This window comes from Macaca thibetana, chromosome 10 (assembly GCF_024542745.1).
Source record: "Macaca thibetana thibetana isolate TM-01 chromosome 10, ASM2454274v1, whole genome shotgun sequence".
Classification (NCBI taxonomy): Eukaryota; Metazoa; Chordata; class Mammalia; order Primates; family Cercopithecidae; genus Macaca; species Macaca thibetana.
This window is the reverse complement of record NC_065587.1, coordinates 43,499,130-43,516,352: the sequence shown is the minus strand read 5'-3', so window position 1 is coordinate 43,516,352 and position 17,223 is coordinate 43,499,130. Positions and strand designations below refer to the sequence as shown.

The 17,223-nt window shown below is 44.7% G+C and overlaps 1 protein-coding gene across 3 annotated transcripts in view; it reads left to right on the top strand.

Annotated features, from left to right (window-relative positions):
* CASS4 (Cas scaffold protein family member 4) overlaps positions 1-17,223 on the top strand; it is a 48,886-nt gene that overhangs the window by 7,740 nt on the left and 23,923 nt on the right. Inside the window, exon 1 of one of the 3 annotated variants that reach the window (XM_050745282.1) lies at positions 2,327-4,184. The exons of the other annotated variants lie outside the window; for them this stretch is intronic. Within the exon in view, the coding sequence (XP_050601239.1) occupies positions 4,173-4,184 (12 nt within the window). The 5' untranslated portion in view covers positions 2,327-4,172. Of the gene's footprint in view, positions 1-2,326; positions 4,185-17,223 lie in introns of those variants that run through there. 3 annotated transcript variants of the gene reach the window in all.

The following is a 17,223-nucleotide window of genomic DNA, read 5'->3' as shown; positions in this document are numbered from 1 at the left end:
AGGTGGGAGGCTGGTAAGAGGGCTGCCACGGAGGGGGAGATTAGAACACTCCAACTTGAGTTGCAAAAAAAGGAAATACATTTTTTAGGAACCATTTCCAAACATAACGCCCCTAAAGCGTTTGTTCAGGGGTAAGACCCGCCTTGTACACACACCTACGAAAAGTAGAGTCGACACTGAGAAGAACATGCGTGGCCTCCTGTCCCTGGGACAGCATCCCCAGCTGTCGGCGTGGGAGATCCTGCACCCTCCACTCAGGCTTCAGTGCAGTGGCACAATCTCAGCTCAGTGCGTGGTCTCCTGTTCCCGGGACAGCATCCCCAGCTCTCGGCGTGGGAGATCCTGCCTTTTTTTTTTTTTTTTTTTTTTTTCCTGCTCAGGCTGGAGTGCAGTGGCAGAATCTCAGCTCAGTGCAGCCTCCGCCTCCTGGGCTTAAGTGATCCTCCCACCTCAGCCTCCCAAGTAGCTGGGGCTTCAGGCATGCACCACTGGGCCCGGCTAATTTTTGTATTTTTAGTAGAGGTGGGGTTTTTTTCACCATGTTGCTCAGGCTGGTCTCGAACTCCTGTTTTCAAGTGATTTGCCCACCTCAGCTTCCCACAGTACTGGGATTATAGGCGTGAGCTACCATGCCCGGCCAGGCTCCGCACTCTTAAAACTCCTCCAGGAGGCCAGGCACGGTGGCTCACACCTGTAATCCCAGCACTCTGGGAGGCCAAGACAGGTGAATCATCTGAGGTCGGGAGTTCAATACCAGCCTGACCAACACGGAGAAACCCCATCTCTACTAAAAATACAAAAATTAGCTGGGCGTGGTGGTGCACGCCTGCAATCCCAACTACTTGGGAGACTGAGGCAGGAGAATCATTTGAACCCAGGAGGCGGAGGTTGTGGTGAGCCGAAATCGCGCCATTGCACTCCAACCTGGGCAACAAGAGCGAAAACTCCGTCTCAAAAACAAACAAACAAAAGCAAGCTCCTCTAGGAGACGAGTGTGGATCATGAAGAAGTTATTCACAGGCAATTCTAGGCCACTTACCTGGCCACTCAGAGAGTTTCTGCACGGGTTTATGAGTTAGTGAATGTATTGTTCTTTTCCTTTAAACAATTGCTTCACCTTATCATCAAGAGCAGCTTTCATTTGCTCTACATGTTCTGGACAGCCCAGGCAGTCTGTCTTTTGTGGGGCTAGGGAGGGATAGGAGGCAAGAGAGCAGCAGGTCATCTCTGTGTCTTGGAGGTGTTTGCCATCCGGTTAACAGTAAGTGAAAAGTGCTTTGTGGAATGTTCACTTTGGGTTCAGAAATTTGCTTTTAGAGACGGGGTCTCACTTTGTCACCCAGACTGGAGTGCAGTGGCGTTATTGTAGTTCACTACAACCTCAAACTCCTGGACTCAAGCAGTCCTCCTGCCTCAGCCTCCCAAGTAGCTGAGACTACAGGTGCGCACCCCCATGCCCATCTAATTTTTTTTTTTTTTTTTTTTGTAGAGATAAGGGGCTCTCCCTATATTACGCAGGCTTGTCTCGAACTTCTGACCTCAAGCAGTCCTCCTGCCTCAGCCTCCTAAAGCACTGAGATTACAGGAGTGAGCCACCATACCCAGCCCAGGTTCAAAAGTGAGAGTCTCACCACAGTTGAAAGGGGAATAGAAGCACAAGAGTCAGTAATTAATAACAAGCAACTCAAGGTGCTCCTTCCTTACACTGGTGTTCCCCAAAGTGAGGCGATTGCCAGCCACTGGGAGTCAGGGCCAGTTACATAAGACATTCTCCCTTAGCTCCCTTTGGGTATCCCAAATAAGGGTTGGGATGGGTTTACGTGTAGTCCATTATTAACAACTAAACAAACAAACCTAGTGAGTTGCAATAAATTCACACCAACAGAACAAAAGAAGAAAAACTTAAACAACAGAGTAGCTCCTTGCTTTCCTGAAGCACCTCTAAAAATGACCATAGAAAAATGGAAAAGTCGGTGAACAAGCCTGAACCTTCACTCATTTCTCTGTGATACATTAAACAGCTTGAGCCAGCTTTGAATTCTTCCTAGTCAAGCCAATGGAAAAACCACACGCTACAGGGACCCTGACTGCGGGCACTCCAGAGGATTTCAAGTGTGGTGCACACCACAGTTTTTTACATTACTGGTGTATCTTGATGTGCATTCAAACAAACTAAAACTAGCTCATCAAATCTGGAATTTCATGGGTAACATTGCTGAGGGAGAGTTGTTTTTTAATTGGCTCAATTTATTATTTTACCTAAAAAATTGTAGTGACACATGGATATGACAGGAAGCAGGCAGTCGCTAGACACACAAAGCTTTAGAAACACAGGCTGGGGGCTGGGTGTGGTAACTCACGCCTGTAATCCCAGCACTTTGGGAGGCTGCGGTGGGAGGATCACTTGAGCCCAGCTCTTGAAGACCAGCCTGGGCAACATAGTGAGACTGTGTCTCTACAAAAAGTTTTAAAAATTAGCTGGGTGTGGTGGCTCATGCCTGTAGTCCTAGCTACTTGAAAGGCTTAGGTGGGAGGATTGTTTGAGCCCAGGAGTTCGAGGCTGCAGTGAGCTGTGATTGTGCCGCTGCACTCCAGCCTGGGTGACAAAGTGAGACCCTGTCTCTAGAAAAGAAAAGAGAGAAACACATGCTTAGACAAAGTTTTCTTCTAATTGGAATTGGCATAATTGCTTATGACCCATCAAATAACACAAAACTCCTTTCTTTACGCTTTTCCTCACTTCTTTCCTTAAAAAACGAAAAAAGAAAAAGGAAAGAGAGAAGAAAAGGAAAGGAAGTTAGAGAGGAAAAATACCTGAGTGTTATTTTCTCTGTAATCCCTCGGATGGCTTTCATGAACTAAGAGGTAAGAGTAAGAAAAGAAGTCATGGGAAATGTAGATTTTGCAGCTGGATGGGAACTTGGCGATTGCCCTGTGAAGCTATCTCACTTTCAGGTGAAGAAGCTGAACCCCAGAGAAGTTCTGTTACTTGCCTCCTCCTTCGGTGGGTTTTTCATGTGCAAGGGTGAAATTGCCAACCCCTTAACTTGATCCAACAGCTCCCCAAACCAAATATCTTAAGCAATAACTCAGGGACTTCGCTGGCAAGGAATAGACTTGGCGGTGGGAGGCAGTGGCAAGGCTGTGAATGAACACACTAGGATCTCTGGAGCACTTTGAGTTGGAGAATGCAGTCTGGTATGACATGGGCCCATCTTGGGCCACAGACATGATAATCAATTATGTGAAGGCCTGAGAGACCTTTATTGTGTCATTTCAATCCTGAGCTTAGATCAAGGAAACTGGTTACCTGTTCCCCTGGTGTACATTGTCAGACATACAGTAGGTGCTTGATAAATAATTGCCAATTAAATGAAGCCTTAAGTGCAGCTTAGCAAGGTTTCCACGAGTAGGGGAAGTATATTAAAGCATGTCGATCTGGGTAAGACCCAAACCTACTGGAAAAGCACAGTATTCAGTTATCAGAGAAGCAAATGCCTCATTTCCACTGGGTGGCTTTGGAATTTTTTTCTGACCACAACCTCCTCCTCAAAGCCCCATTAGTAGGCAGTGCCTCCTACAGCTGTAGAAGTTCCTTTAAAGTGTGGCTTTTTCATCTGAATCATCAGGAAGAATTCAAAGCTGGCTAGGTCAGAGTTCAAAGTTTTCAAGAACCCAGTTAAAGTTTGTGCTTATTTACAGCATATGCCATTCTCCAGGATTATTTTTAGAGGTGTTAAGAAAGTAAGGAACTCTCTTTGCATTGAAGTTCTTCTTTTCCTCTCATATCCCTCCTCATATGCAAGTTCACCAGGTTTATTCACTTCTTTGTCCCTGGTTTCTATGGATAAACCAGCCACGAAGGCTATGTGCATCCATTTGGATGGGAGGGAACCAATGGGAGTGTGGGAGAGAATATATATGTAACCAGCCCATCCTTCCCCATGGCTGGGATAGCAGGAAGGGCAGCGAGCCTCCCCCAAGAGCTTAGAGATCCACTGGCCACATCCACAGGCAAAGACAGCTGCAGAGAAAGTTTAGACCCAGACCTCACAGCATTCCTGCACAAACTCCTACAGAAAGATTTCCCTTTCCAAGCGATCTGCGACTTCTGCTGGTGTCTTCCGGGATATGGATAGTACTTTTTAAAATCATTTCTTTAAAGGATCAAGATGAAGGTGAATGTGAGTATCTGAGTTTCTGTCTTCTGACATCCATTTCCTACAACTATGTGATTGCTTGGCACTCTGAGTTAACTGTATAAAAGGGTCCAGAGCTTGTTATTTCCAGTGCTCCCCACTATATTAAGGAAGCAGGTAATGATGGTTTCCCAATGACAGTCACACCATGGGAAACAATTGAAAGTTGCATCCTGTTTTGAAACCAAAAAGGGAGACCTTATATTTTTGTTTAGAAAGTTATATTCTATTCTATTAGGTTTTGTTTTAAAGCTTACATATTACTTTATTTTATTTATTTATTTATCTATCTATTTATTTATTTATTTATTTATTTATTGAGATGGAGTGTTGCTCTGTTGCCCAGGCTGGAGTGCAGTGGCGCCATCTCAGCTCACTGCAACCTCCACCTCCTGAGTTTAAGCAACTATCCTGTTTCCGCCTCCCCAGAAGCTGGGACCACAGGCGCGCACCACCATGCCCGGCTAATTTTTGTATTTTTAGTAGAGTCGGGGTTTCACCATGTTGGCCAGGCTGGTCTTGAACTCCTGACCTCAAGTGATCCGCACACCTCGGCCTCCCAAAGTGTTGGGATTACAGGCATGAGCCACTGCACCTGGCCTTAAATGTTACTTTAAATATAAGAGTAGTTGGGAAAAGGGAGTTTCAATTCACACTTCCCGTTAAATAACTTTCAGATCATTTTCTGCACATTCTGGAGCTTTTCATTCAAGAATTTTCACCTTTTTCAAAACCAGAGCTGAAGCAGAAACTCAGTTCTTTTCCTAGCCTATTGGGCAAATTAATATTAATCACAAAAAAAGGCAGCAGTTTCCCTTCAGCATCTCTCACTTAACTACTTTGCTAAGTTTTTTTTTTTTAAACAGCTCCAAGAGAAGCAACTGTCCTTTATGTGAGATGATGCAAGAAACCACTTAGCTATCACCTCGTTAAAAGAATTCAAAATATTTCTGATAATGAGATGCAGATTACTGAAGCAAAGCTGTCTCAAGTTTTACAACCTCATAAACTAATTCTCTCACCACATTAGGCATGACAAATTAAAGAGATAGTTTAATCTACTTGCAAATTCTTAGAGCAAGTTCTGGTTATGAAATATACCATTTTCTTATTTTAAGTGGCAGTTCCTCATAACTTATGGAATTTTACTTTTAAATGTAAATATTGATATGGAAAGCCACTGCAATTTATGGGGGAAAATAAAAGTTAAGATTACAGCTTTGGCCAGGCACGGTGGCTCACGCCTGTAATCCCAGCACTTTGGGAGGCCGAGGCGGGTGGATCACCTGAGGTCAGGGGTTCGAGACCAGCCTGGCCAACATGGCGAAACCCCATCTCTACTAAAAATACAAAAATTTACCAGGCAGGGTGGCAGGCGACTGTAGTCCCAGCTACTCGGGAAGCTGAGGCAGGAGAATCGCTTGATCCCAGGTAGCGGAGGTTGCAGTAAGCAGAGATCACACCACTGCATTCCAGTCGGGGTGACAGAGTGAGACTCTGTCTCAAAAAAAAAAAAAAAAAAAAGATAACAGGTTCTTTCTTGGATAACTATGTCAATGGGAGGCGATTACAGAGGAGGGAAGGAGGCAGAAGGGACAAAGAGAAGACAGGAATGAGCTGGCAAAAATGAAGGGAGGAAGGGAGAGAGAACAGAATGTTAGATGAGCGAGGAGATGGCTGGTTGCCTGGTGCTCCCTTCTCAACTGCAGACCTCACAGCACAACTTCAGGAGTTGTAGGAGGTTTTCCAGGAGAAAAGTAGGGACATGGTTATTCTGAATGTTTTCCCCAACATCATACACATGCAACACGCAGCTGCTGTGTCCTGATACTGCACATCCTAACTTTGGCCTTGGGAAACATGTCCCATCGTGGGAGGCCCTCCTCTCTGGCCGGGGTCTTTGTGCACAGGACCCAGATCATTCTGCAGCTGGCCAAAGGAGAGCTCGAGGAGCGCTGGGATAGCAGGAAGGGCAGCGAGCCTCCCCCAGGAGCTTAGAGATCCACTCAGTGCCTCCTCAACGTGCCTGGACCAGGCCAGACAAATCTTTAAAACACTTTGAGTCTAAACTTCTGTGATTCTTAATGCACCTGCAGTTAGATCCCATTTACCAGTCATTCATTGCCCTCTCTGTGGGCTTCCACTCTGTGGCCCTGCCCTCAAGGAAGAGGTAAATGCTCACACAATCAGCCAGTTCTCAAAAAAACACTCAAGTACCTTTCAGCATCCTCCATGCCGTACACGGTCCAGGCCCTTTGGGGGATGGCCAGTGAGAAGTAGTTGATGATGTTTAGCATCCCGGAAGTTCGGGGAGGTGAGAAATCTTTGTGCATGTGGCAAACTGCTTTTGGCCAAGATTAAGATGGACTCAAAGTCAAACTTCCTTTCTATCTAATGTAGGAGTAGAAAGGCCTTGCGCGGTCATGACAAGCAGCTGCTTTAATTCACCAGCGCGGAAGTCCTCTTCTTCCAATAGAACAGAATCCTTTGTAAATTAGATTTTTATATTGAAAAAGAACATTTACACATGGTTTTAAAAATTCCAACTGCACAAATGAACATGGACTCAAAGTGTTTTTATCTAATCCCAAACCTCTAGCTCCCCAGACCCCTGTTTCCTACCCAGAAGGGACCCTCAGTGAGTGACATAACCTTCCAGAAAGATGCTATACTTACAAAAGCATCAATGCAGACCTATGCTCATCTTGCTCTTTTTTAAAAATTTAATACTGCATATTGGAGATTGTCCCATTTCCAATGATATAAGCTCTACCTCATTCTTGTAATGGCTACATTGTACTCCATTATACAAATGTCTCTGTTTCTCAGCTTCATCTCCCTCTCCCAGGAGGCACTTTGCCATCCTGTATCTGCTAAGATGTCCACACCGTCTTGTGATAGAGTCCGTGCTAAGCAGAGTGGTTTGTAGGCTAAAAGAGCACACTCCAGACCCCAAACTGCCTGCATTCCAATCCTGGCTTTGGCCCTTGATTGCTGAGCTACCTTAAGTTACTTTCTCACCGTCTCTGTGCCTTAGCTTACTCATCTCCTAAATGAGATGTTACTTACAGTATCTGCTTCATAAGGTTTTTTCGATATCAAATGCGGCCATCAGTGCTAACTCCTCATCCCAGTACCTGCCACAGAGTTGAGAACCCGCAAGCCATCCTCATTCCCAAGGCACTGGCTAAACAGTGGACAAGACTAACACAGTTCCTGCATAACTGGAGTGCGACGGACACTCCTTTCAGGGCAAACAGACTGGTTTCATGAGGGGCTACATTGAATCTAAAAGATTAAAGAGGATTTTCCCCCTTCTTTTTTTATCCCCCCGAGACAAGGTCTCACTCCATCTTCCAGGCTGGAGAGCAGTGGCACAATCCCAGCTCACTGCAACCTCCACCTCCCACGTTCAAGCCATCCTCCAGCCTCAGCTTCCTGAGTAGCTGGGATTACAGGCGTGTGCCACCATGCCCAGTTAATTATTATATTTTTTGTAGAGACGGGGTTTCACCATGTTGCCCAGGCTGGTCTCAAACTCCTGTGCTCAAGGCGATCTGCTCACCTCAGCCTCCCAAAGTGCTGGGATTACAGGTGTGAGCCACCACACCCAGCCAGCTTCTCCCCTTTATTTGATCAGTTATAGGAAAATAATACTAGCTGACACACAGAGCGTGTGAGAAGTCTGGATTGTTATGTGGGGTTTGCAAAGTGAGGACCCTTTCCAGATCACCTTTGCTATAACTCCTTAAGCTAGGTATGGTGGTGTGTGCCTATAGTCCCAGCTACCTATGAGGCTGGGGCAGGAGGATTGCTTGAGACCAGGAGTTTAAGGCTGTAGTGCACCATGATCATGCCTGAGAATAGCCACTGCATTCTAGCCTGGGCAACATAGCAAGACCCTGTCTCTTAAAAAAAAAAAACAAAAACAAAAACCCATATCTCATCCTTTTAGAGGTGACTTCACAGAATGTTGTTACTCACCAGAAATCCCTCCCAGAAGAAGTGTCTGTAGATACTTTGATTCTTCCTCAGGTTGTCCTTCCTCCTTCTCTGTCTTCCCTTTTTGGAGAATGTGGCTGGGATAAAATGGAGGTGGTGAGGGGATTTTTCTTATGCTCTTGGAAACTTTTTTTTTTTTTTTTAACATAATGTCCTTTTAAAATGATGGAAAGTAAACTTTCACAAGCCAACAGATAACGCTGTTCTTTCTGCTTTACTCTTTCCTGGCCTGTATTTTAATTTACATGAAATGAAATACTTCCAAGTACCGTGGAAGGGAGACTATTGACTTTAAAGATGATCAAAGATCCTTTTCTCCATTCTGCACTCGCTCTCGATGTTGAGTCTGGGCTCAGCTACCTCATAAAAATATATAACAGAATATGTCACTGATCTCAACATAAAAGCTCCTACATCCATGGAAATCCTTCATGAACTTCAGGGATTCACATTTCCCATGTATCAAAAGATCCGTGATATTTATAGTATATGCATTTTTTAAAATGTGGTTTCTCTACAACTAAGTGTCCTCTCCCGGCCCTCAAAGGGGAAGTAGGAAGCATTCCGTCACCTTGCCTGAGTACTAAGAATTCTTGAAAGTAAGACGTGGAATCTGTGAGAAGGAAGCCGAAATGCGAAACACGGACATTTTTCAAAGAAGGATTTTAGTAGAAGAAAAATGTCCCTCTTGACCTTGGAGATCTACATCTTTGTGCAGAGCAGGGGCCTAGACATCACTTACTGCTCTGGCTTCTTTCACAGTTACCATCTCCACCACTAGTTTGGGGAACTTCCTTATTTGCCACCTCCCACTACGCACTGGTGACCTCATTGTATGATTTACCTTCCCAAAGAAAGAATGATATTCTAGGTTACTTGGATGAAAACGGTCTCATGATCTCTACTCTCCTATCCCATAGTTACTACTGTTTTAATTTTAGGAGCATAAGAGTTTGGCGTGGGGCGGGCTGTGAAAGATAAAACAAGGAGGAAGCAGGATGGGGCCATGATGCTGCTCTGACCCCTGTGACGGGAAAGAGAGAAGGAGCTGGACAGAGTAGGGAGAGCCTCAAACTGTGCGGCAGCTTAGACACAGTCTTGACAACTCAACCAGAGCTTTGGGGTAAAGATTGCCCATTCAGTGAGTCCTGCATTGGGCAGAAACACTCAGGACCCCTGACTATTAACTTTCAGTTTGCAAAGGAAATCTGGGTGGGGCCTCTAAAACCCCAGCAGCAGGCTGGACTCAGCAGCAGAATGCTTCACTGGGCCTGAGGAGTGATATTTTAAGAGCTACCCGAGCATGCCGCAGCCTCCACCACACCCAAATGTCTGATGCCTGGCCTGCCTCGCTCATGTATATTTCTCGCGCAGCTCCTATAATCCTTTGAGTTTGCTGCTCCTCCTTATAGCTGTCTTTAAACCAGCTCTTTCTGGATTTGCACACATTTGGACATAAGAGTTAGCAGATTAGAGTAGGAAACAGACTTTGACTTGGGAAGGCCGTACAGAGTATTGGCAATAGCAGGCTACAGTCAGATAGATGCGAGTCTGAATCCCTGCTCTGCTGCCTGCTGCTGTATGACCTTAGGTCATTAATCTCTCCTAGTCTCAGGCGCCACAAAGCACTAAAATGAGGCCAACAGAGCAATCAGTGTACCTGCCCCCGGACCAGCCCCCCAGCCCGCCCCCCAGCCCTGACATTCTTGAGTTTCTGCAGCTTTGCTCTTTTGAGTAATCTAAAGAGAAAGAAAATTGAAGGTAAAGCAGAGAAGCAAGCTGTGCCTGTGGGCGAGTGCACGTGGGCGCAGTCACCCGGGCAGTGTGTCCACCCCGGCCTAGAGAGGGGATTTCCATCCTAGGAACAGGGACGATGAAGCAGCATAACTGAAGCTGCAGCAGCTGCTTCTCTCCTGGCTCATCTGAGCTGCTCCTGCCTAGAGCTGCCACACCTGCTGATGGCTCTTATCCCACCGTGGGTGATGAAAGTGTGCGGGCCAGTTCCCTCTCTGCTTCTTACTTTCCCTGGCCTGTTCAGCAGTGCGTCCCTCTCTTCTCTGTAGTTATGTTCCTGCTTTTCCTCCAAGCCTCACCTCAAGTTGCATCCAGTCCTTCACCAGCTCCTCCCCAAAACTAAGGAAATCCAGCCTCCGCCCTCATCCAAGCCACAGGCATCTCCCAGCTGGACCGGACAATTGGCTTTGAATCGCCTCTCTGGCTTCCACTTGCTCCATGCACCCCGTTTTCCACCCAGTAACGAAGTATAAACAGCAGCCGCCATGGAAGTTAGGGGTCAGGGCCTTTGTTGATCTCTCTCCAGGCAACCTGGTCATTTTACAGTTCCTCCAACTTTCCATGCCTCCCCAACACATGCACATACACACTCACTCACACTCCCACACCACACGGCCCCTCACCCACGCACTCCAGCCTCCACACATTCCTCTTCCTCTGCCTGAATGCTCTTTATCTAACACTTTATCTGACTAACTCCTTGTCTGACTAACTCCTCCTTACCCCCATGGAAGCTTCCATGGCCACTTTCTCAGGTAAATTTTCCCTAAGCCCTCACCCACCAGTACTTCCCAACTGCACTTATAATTTTTCATAACTTCCTGTATTTTATTTCTCATAACTTCCCATATTTTTAAGTAACTTCCTGTATTTTATTTCTCATAACTTCTTGTATTTTCTTTCCATCCCACTTACGAGACGTGGAAACCCTGTATTTATTTCTGTGATGATTTGATTAGGATTTGTCTGCTCCACTAAAATGTACATGGCATGAGATCCGAAACAGTTTTGTTCACCACGATGCCTCCAGCAGAGCCCCTGGAATACAGTTGATGCTCAATACAATCTCGGTGAATGAATGAATGAATGAATGAATGAATGAATGAATTGCTCCCCAGATTTCTCCAAGTGCAGCTAAGACCACTGTATCCTCGGCTGCTCGGGTTTAGATGAGCACATTGCATCTGCCAGGTGTGGAAAGGTCTCCGCACTGAGGTTATCATCACCATGAAGGCAGTCAGCCTCTTATTCTTCACGTTTGTTTCTCTATCCTCCTCACGTTCTTCCTTCCAAATGCGTATTTATTTTCCTTTTCCCTCTCCCAGCTGTTGTATGAAGATGGGCATTTGTGGAAAATGTCCTTTTTGGAAATCGTTTAAGAACAGTTCTTCCATTGTACCCAGAATCTAACTGCTTGTGTACCCACAAGGAACAAAAATGTGAACATATGTCCTTCTTCGCCTCTTAAATTTCTACACAAATATTTCCAATTAACACTCTATTTAAGAATACCTTGTGAGTGGCCTCAGCAACAATTGCGATGGTTATTGGATGCCTTTGCAGTGGCCTGTCAACTGCTTCCATCTGTTATTCACAAAGAGCTCAGTGCAGTGCCAGGAACACGGGTGCACGATGAGTGCTGGCTGCTGCTATTGCAATGTCCAGTGCTCCCTGCACGCCCAGCCTGACCACAAGAGCCGGAGCACAGCCGAAAGTGGGGTGGTCAGGGGCAGCCTCTGCAAAGGGGTGACTCGAGCTGAGAACCAGAGGAGGAGGATCTGGTGGAAGAGAGTTCTGGGCAGAAGGAACAGCAAAGGAAAGGTCTGAGGTGGAAGCAAGCTCAGGGCACCTGAGAAAAGTAACAAAACAATGTGACTGGAGGGAAACGAATGAGGGTAGAGCTGCGAACTGGGAGGCGAATCCTGCCTCGAAGCCACACTAGGAAGGTGACCTTTTGTTCGGAATGCAGTTCTAAGCAATTAGAGATTTTTAAAATAAGAGACCAATAGGATCCAATTTATGTGTATAAAATAAAATATTCTGGCTAGTGTCTGGAGAGTGGATTATAAGGTGAAAGAATGGATGTGAGGAACCAGTTAGAGTTTAAGTGACCTTGAACAAGTCATTGATCTCTCTGGCCCTCAGTTCTCTCATCTGTAAAATGGGGCTAAGGAAGTCTGCCTCTGAGATTTCAGAGAAATAGGTAATATCATGACTTCAGTGCATCCAACACAAAATAGGTTCTCATTCAATATAATTCCGTTTTCCCTCCATTCCAGGTAAGGAACTCCCCAAGACTTTCCACGTGCATTTCATTCTTCTTTTGTAACGTTAATATTGATGGTCTTTGCTACTGAAACTCTGAGATATAATTAATTGATTGCATGAGCTGTCCAGAGACCCCCCCTGTCAATTGTAATGAAACACAATACAGTGTTTCATTCATATGGAAGGGAAACGTGTTATGGTAACATACTTAGAGTTTTCCTTTGCTGGGAGTTTACATCCTTTGAAGATGTGGTCTGCTGTCCTGAAGACAGCAGGTCAAAATTACAAAATAAATCATATATCAAGAATAAGACTGCTGCTGTTCATCTTGGACAGCTGTGGATGCCCATAAAAACCCCATTGTTCTCTGGAAAAAATCCTTACTTTTACAATAGACAAATCCACCAGCTAAGCTACGTTCAATCTGGACCCTTCAGAGCAGCTGCCATATTGCAACAACTGCTCTGTCTAAAGACATGCACTATCTTATTTCTAGAAAAATGCAAGCACATTTCGGATGATGGGTTTTTAAAGATTGCTTTAAATGTATTTCATAGGAATTATGATGAAATATACCATAATTATTTCATTATAGCCTCTGCAAAGGCTTTTATTTTCCCTTTTGTTCCCAATGTAGATGGTTAAAGTACAATTTTCAAAAAGGCAAAATTATGACTCTCATGCAAATATAAAATGAACTCATGTCAAAGATTTTAATCAATTTTGGTCAATTACTAGGGAATCAATGAAATGTTAAAACTAGGTCAAAGATCATTGAGGATGCTTGTCCAACTTGAATGAATTTATTTTTAAAAAGAGATCATTGAGGTGTTAGGTAGGTATAGGCAATTTAATTAAGGAATATTAGAGTGTGATTGCAAGGCTAAATATGAAACTGGTTAAAGTCCTACAAGATAACAAACCTACAAGACAATAAACCTTTCCGATTATCGTTTCAGATAATAAACCTTTCAGATTATCGTTTGTTTTTTTTTTTTTTTTACTGAACAGCAATAATTTGTCTATTTAACTGGAAAAAAAAATCTACAAAGTAGCATGTAACTTTCGTAAGTCCTTTTTTTTTTTTTTTTTTTTTGTGAGACAGGGTCTCACTTCCTCACCCAGGCTGTAGTGCGGTGGCGCAATCTTGGCTCACTGCAACCTCCACCTCCTGGGCTCAAGCCATCCTCCCAACTCAGCCTCCCCAGTAGCTGGGACTACAGGCGTGCACCACCAAGCTGGACAATTTTTGTATTTTTTGGTAGAGACAGGGTTTCACCATGTTGGCCAGGCTGGTCTGGAACTCCTAGCTTCAAGTCATCCACGTGCCTTGGCCTCCCAAGGTGCTGGGATTCCAGGCATGCGCCATCACGCCCGGCCTAAGTCTTGACCTTTAATCAACACTCTTTATAAGACTCTAAAACTCTAGTCCCTTAAATACTTCATCACTGCTGGATTCTCCAAGCTCAGCACTCACATTCTTCCAACACATTCAAGGGATAATGATTCCGTGTGCAGACTAGTTATGCCTTGAAGTTTATCTTCTGGACATGCTGGTGGTCGTTCTTACTGAAGGTTATCGAAGAGTGTGGTCAGGGGGTCACAGAAAGCTTCCTCTTACCCTACTCCAGACAGAAATAGGAGTGCTCCTCTTGGTGTTTGTGACTTCTTACCTCTTAAAGACTTGAAAATGGAGGTGTTATGTCACGCCTCTCTTTCATTCGTTAACTCAACAAGGAGCTAAGATCCCCTACTCTGTGCTGGACCATGGGATGCCGTCCAGAACAAGAGGCTGTGGCCCTCACTCTCCTGGAGCTTACGTTCTTGTGGGGAGACAGACCCTGGATGAGTTGAATCCTAATGTGATAAGTACTGATGTGCAAAGGTGTTGAGCCTAAGTATGGGGAGAGCTAGTTTGGTTGAGAGGGTGTCAGGGACCCTTTTTCTAAGAAAGTCACATTTAAGATGAGCCTGGAAGGATGTGTGGGATTTCACTGGGTGGAAAGCTGCTGACTGCTCTGGGGTAGAGAGAACAGCACAAATGAGAGACTCAAGCCCTCAGAAAGGGCGGTGCCCCGGAGGCCAGTGAGGAAGTGATACCTATGAGGCTGTAAGCGTGGGAAGAGGCAAAATCACACAGAGCCGTGATGGTTTGGGCACAGTTTGGGCTTTGTCCAGAGGGTTTTAGGGAGCCACTAAAGGGTGGTAGAGAGGGGAGTGGCACGATCAAAATTTGTGTCCCTGAAAAACTCGAGGACAGCAACAGTGCCATATGTAATAAACATTCCATAAATGTTTGCTGAATCTGTGAAGGAATAATTGGCTGACCCAGAGAGACACCCCGTGGGATGCCTGACACCAGGACATACAGTCAGTGTCCACTGGCTGTAGCTCAGCTCTCTGCTTTTCAATGTCATCTCATACACTCACTGGGCTCGGACAAGTGACAGCTTCATATCTTCCCTCTCACTTGAGGATATCTGCTTCACCATGGAGAAGAGAGGAAATCTCTACAGGCAGGAATGCCCCTCACAATACACATGCCCCTAACTCCTTTTGGGACCTTTTTTCTATTAAAAAATGAGTTAAAAGTGGGGTACAGCAGGGAGGTGACACATTCCCCGAGTTGCCTGCAAGTTACCCCTCAGCGGCATGAGGGCTGCAGCTGATTCTGTAGTTTTGAGTAGTCTGGGTGTTGCTAAGAATATGCTAGGAAATATTTCAAGTTTCCTTGACAAAGATTTTAAAACAAATACATCATCCAACCAAGAGGTAATGCACAGGGTAGATTAGGGTACAAGGAACAGTGCAGTCTCATTCACAGTGGGCGGAGGTGTGAATGGATTGAAACTTTGCTGGAGGGGAACGTGACAGCCTCCGGAGCCCTGATGGTTTCCACCCACCGACTTCCCACTGAAGAATTTATCCATGGAAATAAACAAGGGGAGTTGCAAATACTAGCTATGAAGGTGATAATTTCAGCATTGTTGGTAATAGCTAAAACCTGCAATTAGCTAAAATGTCCAAAACCAAGAAGAAAAATTATGTTTCATCCGTACAATGGAAAACTAAGTCACTGTTTTAAAGGATATTGAAGAAAAATGTTTATTGACATGGAAAGATGCTCACAATTTATTTATTTATTTATTTGAGATGGAGTCTCACTCTGTCACCCAGGCTGGAGTGCAGTGGCACCATTTCAGTTCACTGCAACCTCTGCCTCCCGGGTTCAAGTGATTCTTCTGCCTCAGCCTCCCAAGTAGCTGAGACTACAGGTGCACGCCACCACGCCCAGCTAATTTTTTTTTTTTTTTTTTTTTTTTTTTTTGTATTTTTAGTAGAGACGGGGTTTCACCATATTGACCAGGATGGTCTCAAACTCCTGACCTTGTCATCCGCCCACCTCGGCCTCCCAAAGTGCTGGGATTACAGACGTGAGCCACCACACCCGGTCCCACAATTTATTTTTAAGTGGGAGAAAAAAGCAGATTATAAAACAGTGTGTTTCATATTATGCCATTAGGTTTTAAAACTTTAACAATGACTGTAGGTGTGTATGTGGACAACTATGCAAAAGAAAAGATCTGGAAAGATACAAAAACCAAAGGATTAACAGCAGTTACCTGTGGTGGTGGCACTGCAGGCATTTTCATTTTCTTCTGTTTGCTCATTATCATTTTTACTTTTTCTTTAATGAACTTGTATTACTTTTGTAGAAAGAACAAAAGGTTTTCTTTACAAAAATTGTTCATGATCTCCTAGGATCTCAGCTGTATTAGATTTTGTGGGGGACGTTCAATGTCTCTCTGGGTGCGTGAAGGATCTGATTCTACTTACGATTTTTAGATAGACTTGTGGTGGTGTTTCCCCAAATCCACACAGACCTGCTTGTCTGGTTAAGACGGTTTTTATCAGCAGTTGGTCTTCCAATTCCATTTATGTAACAGAATAGAAATATTAGGCAAGAAGCACAATAATTTTCAACAAATATAATGGGAGAGTTGGTCACTTTTGCTTTATTTATGAACCGTGTGAACAAAGGTTAATGAGTTTAAAAGGTGTAATTACATTTATTTAGAAAATAAAAAACCACTGGAAGGGTAAATACCAAAAATGGTGTAAATTGGTATCTCTGAGTGCTAGGATTATGGGTAATTTTCATTTCCTTCTTTTATTTCTCTCTTTTTCTGTAATGAACATGTATTGATATAAAAAGGTGGGGAAAGGTGATTACTTTAAAACCTCAAGAAACAAGTTGCCTTCATGTAATTACAGTGGAAAGTTCAAACAAGAAGGGGGCTCAGCCATCACTGCCGTGGTAACGAGGTGATTTGTTTTAGAACTGTGTGGCTTACTGAAAGAGCGTAGGTCAGAGAATTAGGAGACTGGGTTTGATCCTGGCTTTGTGACCACAGGCAAGTCACTAACCTCCTGAGTCTTTTGTCATTCACTAGTTTTTGTTTCGTTTTGTTTTGTTTTTGAGAAGGAGTCTCGCTCTGTTGCCCAGGCTGGAGTGCAGTGGCATGATCTCGGTTCACTGCAACCTCTGCCTCCAGGGTTCAAGCGATTTTCCTGCCTCAGTCTCCCAAGTAGCTGGAAATACAGGCACATACCATCATGCCCCGCTAATTTTTGTATTTTTAGTAGAGACAGGGTTTCACCATGTTGGTCAGGCTGGTCTTGAACTCCTGGCCTCAAGTGATCTGCCCTCCTCGGCCTCCCAAAGTGCTGGGATTACAGGCTTGAACCACTGCGCCCAGCCTCTTGTCGTTCACTTATTAATGAACATGTATTGAGCATCTTCTGTGTACCTGGGCCTGGGCCTGACACTGGGGACAGAATAGCCAAGTGAGATGTGGGCCCAGCAGTCACAGAACTGCCAATCCAATTCAGAAGGAAAATAGCAAAATCCAGACAAAAAGCGACCTAATAGTAATAACAGTCACAGCTGCCTGTACCA